General features: G+C 37.2%; 1 protein-coding gene across 2 annotated transcripts in view; it reads left to right on the top strand.

The window, feature by feature from the left end:
- Nucleotides 1-597: 597 nt before the first annotated feature.
- rftn2 (raftlin family member 2) overlaps nt 598-12,274 on the top strand; it is a 336,974-nt gene continuing 325,297 nt past the window's right edge. Inside the window, exon 1 of one of the 2 annotated variants that reach the window (XM_039755878.1) lies at nt 598-688. In XM_039755878.1, the coding sequence (XP_039611812.1) occupies nt 665-688 (24 nt within the window). In that variant the 5' untranslated portion in view covers nt 598-664. Of the gene's footprint in view, nt 724-12,274 lie in introns of both variants that reach the window. The other variant, XM_039755880.1, reaches the window with a different exon arrangement.

Raw genomic sequence — 12,274 nt, 5'->3', positions numbered from 1 at the left:
GATCAAAGTGCGTTTTGAATTCAGAAGTATCTCACTGTGCCCTACTGCTGTGCTCAACTTTATTTTAGAGATTAATTTCATGTTACAGCTCCCTCTTATATAAATAATTTTCTTTCTGCAAAATTGTTCACTAGAAATGATTGAACTAGCCTCAGTACAACCTAGACTCTTCTGTAACATAATATTAACTTTATACAGCACCTAATGCACTACAAGTTGCCTTACAACCAATAAAACAATGATAGAGTCTAGTGAAAACCCTAGTAGTGTGGTCATGTCCTAAATGATTTCAGCAACTTAGTAGGTACTAATTGTAATCCTGTGATCCAAAGATGGGAGAGGATTTATTTTTCTTTGTTCCCACTGTCAATATATGCTATTACTCTGTCCTTTATGTCAAAACTATATCCTTAAACATTGACACACTTCTTATTTAATAATGTGGACAGACATAACATTAAGTGAATTTATACTAAAATTGAAGTTTACTACACGCAGGGGTGAGGTCTCAGCTCTGTCCCTCGTCAGATGATACCAGTGAGGAATGCTATTGCTGGCTTTCAAGTCAGGAAAGCAGGAGTCTCTCTTTAGACTCTCTCCCTCTCTCATTCTCCCTCTCTGTCAAACTGAGAGTCATGGAGGAGGAAGACCCACTTGGCTTTGTATGCTGACTACAGCCACACTGCACGTGAGGACACTATTTTGTCTACTTTTAGAACATAGGTAAGATACCTCAACCTATTAGGAAAGTATTGCTATCACAATGGAAACTTATAATGTTGAGAAAGACACCACAGCTCCTCGTCTTAAAGTTTCTGAGTGGAACAGCTGTGGCATAAAGCAGGTGTAAATGAATTGCTTTGATTTGCTGACACAGTTTTCAGGGCGGTATGAGAGGTGGTTAGTTGCAGCATAATTTAAATGCAATCAAATTTCTATTTAGGACTGCATGTGGCTTTTATGAACTTTGTCATATGGTGGTTTGCTGTAATTTTGATAGTCCTGTTTACGTGAGTCAGTGTGCAATTGGACAGTTCTACAAGCATGCATGAAAATCCTATCCAGAAAGGATCCCTGTCTTTAGCACATGCTGTGTGATTGACAACAGCAGCAGACCTTTCTGTATTTGTGCAAGATTGCCTGTTCAGTGTTTCACTACCGTCTACTAATAAACAGAAGACAGACTCTTCTTGCTGGGTCAAAATTGGAGCAACATATTAGTTACTTGGTCTCTCAGATTGTTTATCTTGTTTACATTTGTGGGCATAAATATTGCTGAAAGATATTAATAATGCATTGTTAAACCTTAAAGCTCACAGTACTCATTTTGCATGTGTCAGCAAACAAAGAAACATGTAGCAAACACACTTGGTCTATGGAGGAAACTATCTCACTCACAAAGTCTGCCTATTCTAATACTGGTTATCTATTTTCCAATGTTTATAGGTTTAAATAAAATCATATGTTTAGAGTAGTGTGAAATTGTAATTTGCATATGCCAATAAACACATAATACATCGCCACTCTCCACCACCATGATTAGCAAGTATAACAATCTTACCTCAAAAATTTCTGTTTTCATTACCTTAAAAGTTTTTGAATGTTTCTTATAACAGTATATATTTAGGGTCAATATTACAATTTCTGAAGGTAAAGCACAAAGTCATAGCAAGCTAACAGTCAATTAAATAAGTTTTTTGTGATAGAGACCTAGGAATTATCTGCTGCAAAGTAGCAAACATGACAGAAGTAAAAATACAGGCTTACTGACAGCTGTAAACAGAATTCCTGCTCACATTGTTATTCCAAAAAGGACTAAAATTATAATATTACTTACCATTCATGAAAAGTATTTAATTATATCCTGAGATGCCTTATCATTTATATATATGACTAGCAAAATACTTGCGCTTCGCAGTGAAGAAGTAGTGTGTTAAAGAAGTAATGAAAAAGAAAAGGAAACATCTTGAAAATAACGTAACATGATTGTCAATGTAATTGTTTTGTCACTGTTATGAGTGTTGCTGTCATATATATATATATATACACATACACACATACACACACACATTATATATACAGTATATATATCTATATCTATATATCTAATATCTATATATATATCTATATATATCTATATCTCTCTCTATATATATACACATACATACTGTACATTCATACACACACACACATTATATATATATATATATATAGCAAAATACCCGCACTTCGCAGCGGCGAAGTACTGCATTAAAATTTTTATTAAGAAGAAAATAAACCTTTTTAAACTGTGGGAAAATATGCCAATAATTATTTGTTAAGGATCTCTTTGTATACCATGTTGTCAGTTCGGGCCTCCGGTTGTAATATGACCAAGCTGTGCGCTCAGCTTACTCTTAAGCATGTAACTTACAGTTGGCCATGTGAACAGTAATCTTGTCTCAAATTTCACAGCTTGGATTGCTGCTGTCATAATCAGTTTGAGTTTCATGGTTTGTTTCAATTATGACAGTATTTGCAGGACTTGTGTTGAAGACACATTCGGCATCTGTCAAGCGTTGTAAGCATACAACCGGTTTCATCGATAACTTCACATCCAGCTTTTGAGAGTTTAAACATTCATAAACATCAAAGTGTCCACTACTGAAATCGTCACCTGTCAATCTAAGATGTTTAAGAGGCATTGGCGGTTGTCGAAAGGTGTAAAATATTTGGCCATTTCTGTACACTTGAAAGCGACAACCGAACAATTCAGCGGCAGCCATCAACTCACATGCAGAACCATAGGTGAAGGGCTTAAGCATTTCACTCTTCTAGTGCTCCTGTGTAGTATAATTATCTCCTGTACCGTCATCAGTCCACACCTTGAACCTGTTCCAGTCATTCAATACATAAGACACAATGTTACTCCAGATATCAAGAGTGAGCCTGATATGGCCGTGCAATATGTAACACAGAGAATGGAAAAGATAGGTGCCATCTCCGGGCATGGAAACCACTCAGTAAGTGACAGTTCTTTGATCAATGGTGATCACCTCGATAGACATGTTAATGGGGGTACGGTTGGAATGATAAAGGAAATGGGTACCTGAACAATGTAAAGTAAGTCTAAAATACCTACACAATAGCTATAATCTTAATAAATGAACAATAAAACAGCGGAGAAGCCGTGGATTAAATAAAAAGGCTGTAGTTATCAGCAGGGAGACGTGAATCCCGTGGCGAAGCAAGGAAGGGAATGTAGAGACCGGAGCGACGGATGGCAGCCAACAACGTGGGAGGCGTTGGGATGGGGGACCCAACGCCGCCTCACATGGTGACCGAGCTGCAGGCTATGGATGTATATATGTACGTATGTAGGATTCAGTTTGCGTTGGGAACCCGCGTACCAAATTTCTTGAAGATGGGCCCATAAGTAACAAAGACCGTTGAAAAGTTCAATATGGCGGCGACAGTGGCATCATACCACCGAAATAAGTACGTACATTGGTTTCGTTAGCGCAGGGAAGCCGCCTACCAAATTTCGTGAAGATGGGGCCATGAATAAGAAAGTTCAACATGGCGGACGTTGTTGACCGTTATGACTGTTACGCGTAGAATTTCGAAATGAAACCTGCTTAATTGTTGTAAGTAAGCTGTAAGGAATGAGCCTGCCAAATTTCAGCCTTCTACCTACACAGGAAGTTGGAGAATTAGTGACGTTTTGAAAATTCAATATGGCGGCCGACAATGGCGTCATACCACCGAAATAAGTACGTACATCGGTGTTGGTTAGCGCAGGGAAGCCACCTACCAAATTTCGTGAAGATGGGGTCAGCCTTCTACCTACACGGGAAGTTTGAAAATTGGTGACGTTGGAAAGTTCAATATGGCGGCCGACAGTGGTGTCATACCATCGAAATAAGTAAGTACATCAGTTTTGGTTAGCGCAGGGAAGCCGCCTACCAAATTTCGTGAAGATGGGGCCATAAATAAGAAAGTTCAACATGGCAGACGTTGTCGACCGTTATCGACCGTTATGACCGTTATGTGTAGAATTTCGAAATGAAACCTGCTTAACTTTTGTAAGTAAGCTGTAAGGAATAAGCCTGCCAAATTTCAGCTTTCTACCTACATGGGAAGTTGGAGAATTAGTGATGAGTCAGTCAGCCAGTGAGTCAGTCAGTCAGTCAGTCAGTCAGTCAGTGAGGGCTTTGCCTTTTATTAGTATAGATCAAGATCATCTGTAGATATTTTCCTTCATCTTTGGTACCAATATGGAAATAACTGTTAGAAAATTATGCATTTTAATGTCAAAGAAAGAAAAAAGAAAGATGGGAACACATGCTTTCTATACACCCACTCTCTAACAGTCATGCTTCAGATACGCTCTCTGTCTCACTTATAGTGTGAAGAAGCATGAAGGATGTCTGTTACATTCTCCCTTCATCTACGCCACCACAGTGAAATAAAATACTGGATGTGCTCCTTTCATCCTGTTACTCCAAGCTACTTAACAAAAAATGCAGAGTAATCAGAAAGAAGTACTGTAGGCACATGCCTCCCATACTGCTCTGCATCGTTCTGTCTCCTTTATTATGGTGCAACAGTAGTGGTAGAAAGTGCAACCCATTCAGATTTTTAGAATTCCCCTGGTTGGTGTCTAGACCACCTGGTCAAGATAACCAGTTTAACCACTGAGCCCAAACTACAGACACAATATTACCCAACACAATTACAGGTTCACATAAAAGGTTTTTATTTGCCACACTTTTCTGATTAAACTACAGCCAAAATACTCAAAACAAACAGATTCACTTCCGCCTTACGCCTCCAGGTGAGTGTCACTTGCTGCCGCCTGACTCTTACTCACCGAGGTAAGGCTGCTGTCTTCTTTTAAACTAGACCCAGGACTGCTTCTGGTATCTTGGGAATGGTCACCCAGAGCTCTTCAGGGTCAGATGGAAACTGGGGTCATCCTCCTCAGCAGGGCCCCATTGCAGTACCCAAAGTACCTGACAGTGTTGTACTTCTGGACTCAGAGTCCCATGCCACCCTGTGGGTGATTCTACTGGGTTTAGCCTGGAGGAACACTGCCACCTGCCATGTGGGGTAACAAACTGCTCTGGGCATTCACGTTGCCCAGTCCACTTCTTCCTTCTCTCTGTGTTGGGATGAAGAATGTAAGGTGTTCCAACTGGGTCAAGTCTCAGCTCGTCATCCTTCCATTACATCCTAGCCCGGATGCCCTTCCTTCCTCTCAGTCACTAACAACATGTAACAAAAAGGGAATGTTTTCTCAGATCAATGAAAATGCTTTCCATGTGCTGCTACAGTAAAGTGAATTTCACAAAACACCCCGGACCAAATGATTCAGTCTGTTACAAACTCACATGTCTTGCGATTTCCTGCAGGTCAATGTGATTTTTATAAGAGACTTAAAGCCATATAGAAATTGATCAAATGCTTCAGTTAATTGGCAGTTATGTACCCATCATACAGTATATAGCATTTGTATGAAAATTCCTTTTTAATTAGTAATTATGGTGGTAATAAAAAAAATATAAATTCTGTCACATAGAAAGATTTTAGGAAGTTTCTTTTCTTACATCTGTTAACTATAGAGTTACAAGCACAGAAAAAGTAGACAGCGAATCATTTTTAATTTTAACACCATTAGCAGTATTATGCCAATACAGTGAAATTTGTATCAGAAACAAAATTACAATATAAAAACGTAACGTAATCATGACATAACATTCTAAAATCTATTTAATCCAATTCAGAAACACAAAAGACCTGTGCCTTCCCCAGGATGTGGCAAAGCCCACGCATGCGCGCCATCACAGGCACACTCACATTGTGTCAGCTTAGAATAGCAAATTAAACAAACACACTAATTTGCTAAGTCTTACACACTGGGGAAAACAAGTATTGTATTTAGTGATTTGGAATTGTTAGAAAGGAAACAGAATTCAAAAGAGGTTAAAAATGAAAGAGAAAATATAATGTACAGTCATCTGTTCAATTCAATAAACAAATTCAATTTACTACCAATCTATATCTATCTTTATCTGTTTGTTTAGTAATTTTGTGCATTTACATTTTTCATGGAAACTATTTGTACTTCCATGCATTCACTTTTTTTCCTTTGAGTTAACAGGTGATCTTAAAAAAGCATTAAAGCAGCTGTGTGCCTGGGACAAACGAAGAACATATTAGGTGTATTTAATAAGATGAGAGAAAACAAGGAAATCTACTTAAATGTAAACTAAAGCTGCACTATATTTATGTTAAAAGATACACTTACAATAGTGGATAATGCGATTGATTGATTGAAGTGCCAGAATCCATGGTTTCAAGGAACATGGGCTATATATGTACATACAATGGGGAAAATAAGTATTGAACGTGTCAACATTTTTCTATGTAAATATATTTCAAACGGGGCTATTGACATGAAATTTACACCAGATGTCGGTAACAACCCAAGCAATCCACATATACAAAGAAACCAAAACAAATAAGTCCATAAATTAAGTTATGTGTAATAAAGGGAATGACACAGGGAAAAAGTATGGAAAACATGAAGAAAAGGTGGTGTAAAAAGGCATGGAAAGCCAAGAAACCAGTTGAAATCTGCCAGGATTTAGAAAACAATACTGCCCCCTATTAGTGCAAATGAATATCAGCTGGTTTAGTCCTAATTGATGGCCTATAAAAAGGCTTCTCATTACCAAGGTGTCACACAAGAAGCATCTCATGATGGGTAAAAGCAAACAGCTCTCTCAAGACCTTGGTGAAAATCTGGTGAAAATTTCATCTCAATAGCCCCATTAGAAATATATTTTACTGAGAAAAATGTTTACATGTTCAATACATATTTTCCCCGCTGTATACACATCATTGTATGTAGCACTAAAAGATTGACACATTCATTTTCAGCTTATCTAAGATTTGAATATTAAAATAGCAACTAAGTGCATCATTCCTTTTGACTCTTTAATTGAATTCTTCTTGTTTTTCTGACTACAATTTTTATTTTTCATTAGCATCCTTGATGTTAATTTTTTGCTAGGAACACTATATCACTATACATATTATTGCAGGGATCTTAAGCAATTTAATTTACAGTATTAGTTCTTGTACATGTCCCCCTGCAAATTCTTTGTATCTCTACAGACATGTTTTCTCTTGGGTTTTTTACTTTTACAGATCCAAGGTTCTTTGCTAAATAGTAAAAGGAGTAGCCAGCATAATTTTATAAGATGGACTAGAAGAATAGGCTAGGTCAAATTTCAAAACTAGATTCCCAAACTGGGAGATCTAAGAAAAGGAGAACATCAAAGCCACTAATTCAAGGTGAAAATCAGTCAAAAAGACCAATCCAAAGTCAAAACAAATGTCACACTTTGTTGCTATTTTAGTATTCAAAGGATTATCATTGCAACATAGCACTCTACAATCACCAACATGGCGCTATCCTTAAGAAAAGAAAATGGCATTGAAAATGGCTGTAAAAAATTAATCATTTTTAACAGAAGATAACAGCAAAAAATAAATAGCAAATTAAACAGTTTGAAATAGTGTAACCACCCTAATTTGGAGTGTTCATGAGAAATGTAAGGATTTACTTCATGAGGTAGAAGTACAAAGAAAACAAGAATACTTCATGAAATACTTTAAATATTAAAATGTGTGCTTCAATGTACATGCTAAAAGTCTAAATATTTGTGATTGCAATAGACATTTGTCATTTTTCACCCTCTCATAGAGGGCCGTAAAGGGCTAGATCACTAGTAAAGGGTCCAAAAGCAAAAATAACATCACATTTGTAATTTGTGACCTTGAAATATTCTAAAATGATACCCTACATGCTTATGTTAGATTTTTTTATGTTTAACCTTCCTTAGAGGGCGAGGCCTGTCAGTATAAAATGAAATTTTAAAATATTATACTTATGATCAGCAACCTTTAAATAGCATAAAATGACACTTCACATGCCTATATTACTGATCTCCATTTGGTCAAAGTTTTGTGAAAAGGAGCAACTTTGACCCCTTGTATTCTATTGGTAGTGAACCCCTGGGGTTGGTTGTTGTGGCGTTCATTCAAGTCTTTCTAATACTCATATTTTTGCTGAAGACATGTATTGGTTTACTCTTTATAATAAGGATGTAATTACCTGCACAAAATATAGCTCTTATGAATACAAATTATTTGGTTCAGAAGCCCCAAAACTAAAATATAACAATTCCACAAAAAAATAAAAACATTGAAACTCACAACACATTTTGTTTACTGTTTTGTGAATTAATTTTGTCTATACACAATACAGTGAGGAAGCAAGAGGAAAACAGGAATACCCAGAGGAAAACCCACAGGGAAATTTTGACAACTGAGACAACTGAGATTGGGATTCAAAAGAATAACTATGGATGTGTAATGCAGTAGTGATGCAAATGAAAACTATTCCTACAATGTCTCTGAAATCTAATAAAATACATAAAATGAGACACCATTATATAAAAGACACACTGGTATATCTTCTGAAGATACTGAAATAATTTTAAAAGTAGATAGCCATATCATTTAGTATATATTGTAACAATTCTAGGGGGCATGCCAGCCACCCAGCCCGGCACAGACAGATGCTAGAGGCACACTGATAAAAACAAAGATGTTTTCATTTTATTTTGTTCACCTTTGGGCTTCGTCTGTGGGCAACGCCTTCCCCGTTCACAAAGGCACACAATACAGTCCTGAACACAAGCACAATCCACACAATACTTTCACTTTATTTTTCTTTCTCCTACACTCCTCTCTGGCAAGGTTTCTCTCCCTCCTCCCGACTCTGGCTCCCAGAGTGGTGACTGCTGGTTCCTTTAATAAAACTCCTGGATGTGCTCCACGTGCTTGTTGACCTACTTCCGGCAGCACCTCCGGGTGTGGCGGAAAACCCCCCCATGAGGGCTTAGCAGCTGTTGCAGCACCCCCTGACTGCACCCCTGGATCCCAACAAGGCTGTAGATAAGTCCAACTAAAATGAAGCCCTGCAAACATGCTTTGGTGTACCATGAGTATATGGAACTAAGATTGGCACCCTCCACATCCTCAGGTAAAACTGAAAATGCTAGAGGACACTTAAGTCAGACATCACTTGTAGACAAGTTTGCTAGAGGTACTACCTATGACAAAAAAAAGCAAGCAGTGGATCAAGATAACCAACGCCATTACAACCCATATAGCTAACGTGTCAGTGGACAGAGATTGTTAACTTTAACAAAAAGTGTAGTTGGTTTACAAAAAATATTTACTATTTATTCCTTTTCTAAGACATGTTCAGCGCAATCCAACTTTTGACAAGCACCACTGGATATTTTACTAAGTCTAAATGACTCTATGGATGGTTGAAAATATGTTGTCAAAATTATAGTTTAAGTTGTTTGCAAAATTTGTTCAATAAAAAGGTTCTATATTTTGACTGCAACTGTCATGCAATATGATTCCTTCTTTTCATTAGTGCCACCCCCTTGAAAACTATCACTTTATGGGGCCATGCAAACCTGTATTAATACTTGTGTGCACATTAAATTTTTTTTTGTACAATGTACAATTCTCATGACAGTGAGAATAAATTATTCTTAGCCAGTCTACTACAGTAATTGCAGTGAAAAATGTGGTTAACATCCACTCATGCATGGGAAAAAAATACTGTTGAATACCATGAAGCTGGTATAATTTTAAAAAATACCATGATATAGAATTTTGGTCATACTGCCCAGCACTAGAATACAGACTTAACAACAACATTTATTTATATAGCACATTTTCATACAAACAAGAATATTTCTTATTTTCTTAATATATCTTAAGAAATTAAGAATAATTACGTTCCACAAAAGGGATTTGTACCTACAAACTCATGTAAGGAAGTGCCTAAAAGAATGACCTTTTAACCCATCATATCAAAATGAGGAGGTCAAAATTTTTGAGGATCTCTCTCTAACAATAAGGGTATTGATCTAACAACAGAGAGAAAAAAAATCGTTGGTAAACAATCAAATGGCAGTGACAATAGTGCAATATATTACACACAAGAAAACAAAAGCAATGATTCAAAAGACTAGAATCCTCATCTTGAAAAACTCCCAAAATATGTTTAGGAGTGCACCTATAAATACTATACAATATTTAAAACAATATAATTCATCACACTCTGATGTCACTACTGAAGGGTCACCCTCAGCCTACATATTTAACGTTGGGAAGCATGTTATTTAGTGGTTAATTAATTGATTGATGTTCTACAGGGGCGGCACGGTGGCGCAGTGGTAGCGCTGCTGCCTCGCAGTTAGGAGACCCGGGTTCGCTTCCCGGTCCTCCCTGCGTGGAGTTTGCATGTTCTCCCGTGTCTGCGTGGGTTTCCTCTGGGCGCTCTGGTTTCCTCCCACAATCCAAAGACATGCAGGTTAGGTGGATTGGCGATTCTAAATTGGCCCTAGTGTGTGCTTGGTGTGTTTGTGTGTGTCCTGCGGTGGGTTGGCACCCTGCCCAGGATTGGTTCCTGCCTTGTGCCCTGTGTTGGCTGGGATTGGCTCCAGCGGACCCCCGTGACCCTGTATTCGGATTCAGCGGGTTAGAAAATGGATGGATGTTCTACAGTGAAAACTGATTTTCTGCTCCTTCATATAAAGATAAATTAATACAAAAATAACAAAAGAGGGGTAGAAATATAAAGTAATGGCATAAATATAAATATTTATTCTTGACAGTGTAAATCTCACACTAGTGTGCTTTTTGAATGGAGAATATGAAAAAAACAGCTAATAAAACAATACAATTAAAGGTAAAATGCCTGACTAATTGTGAAATTTATAGCCACATTGGGTCCCTGGACTGAACTTGAGAGCCACTTAATGCCCACAATCCTGCCACTGTCACATGAATGAATGTATTTTACCGTCTTGTTGCTTGTTTCCTGACTAAATTGCTATCAGATATCTTTTCTTTCAAAAAGTAAATATTCATCCATCCATTATCCAACCCGCTATATCCTAACTACAGAGTCACGGGGGTCTGCTGTAGCCACTCCCAGCCAACACAGGGTGCAAGGCAGGAAACAAACCCCAGGCAAAGTGCCAGCCCAAAACAGGGCGCGCACACACACACATGTCCACACACCAAGCACACACTAGGGACAATTTAGAATCGCCAATGCACCTAACCTGCATGTCTTTGGACTGTGAGAGGAAACCGAAGCACCTGGAGGAAACCCATGCAGACACAGGGAAAACATGCAAACTCCACGCAGGGAAGCGAACCCAGGTCTGCTTACTGCAAGGCAAAAAAGTAAACAGTAAAAGATAAATATTGATTTAAGTAACAACACTATTTTGAATATATTTTTTAGTACTTTTTCCAACACTTGACTAAATGTGTATAACACTTCTGAGAACACACAATTATTTTCCTCTAATTTTTTTGTAGTTGGAATATAATAGTTATAATATTTACAACAATGTATGTTTAAATTAATCTGGAAAATTGTATTATTTTAATATTCTATCAACCAGCTATGTCAAGTCCTTATTTAAACTGAACCAGAGTGTACTTAGTATATTTTAATGTGTGTGGAATAGTTACAATCCTATGATAAAAACACAATGTAAATGAAATTTGTGTGAAAGAATAATCTAAATAAACTGAAAGAGTGGGAGGAGTGACTAAATATTTTGTTTATATTTTGGTTAACTGGTTACTTTTATATTGGGTATAAATATCAATTTATCATATCCAAAGTACATGGAAGAAGTAAATGTGTAGCAGTTCTGTAATCAAGATTTACAGGAGGATAAACAACAAACCAAATTATAGATATTTATCATTGATATTACTGATTATTACAGTTTTTCATGTCTGTGCTAAAAACTTTGTCAACCCATTTTCTGAATGTGCTCTTTTTCCAAGCAAATTTAGTTGTGCTACATTTTGGTATAATTTTTAGCTTGCAACTGATCACATATGATGTAATTAGTGCAGGGCACACAAGCCTTTAGTGCTAAATAATGCACCTGCTCTCCTACTAACTAGTTATTATTATTATTATTGCTTTGTTAAAATATTTAAAATTATGCGTACAGTATTTATATTTTATGGATGTTAAAAGTTGGGTTTTAGGCTGGGGGTGGATGGCGCATGAAGATCCCCTAAAGCAGCCACCTCCTTTGCACCCTTTGTGAGGGGCCTTTCTTAACTGTACATTGGTCTTCTCATATTCTAGAGACACGTGTGT

This window comes from Polypterus senegalus, chromosome 6 (genome assembly GCF_016835505.1).
Source record: "Polypterus senegalus isolate Bchr_013 chromosome 6, ASM1683550v1, whole genome shotgun sequence".
In the NCBI taxonomy this organism is placed as follows: Eukaryota; Metazoa; Chordata; class Cladistia; order Polypteriformes; family Polypteridae; genus Polypterus; species Polypterus senegalus.
The sequence above is the reverse complement of the archived record's forward strand: the minus strand, read 5'-3'. Positions and strand labels throughout refer to the sequence as shown.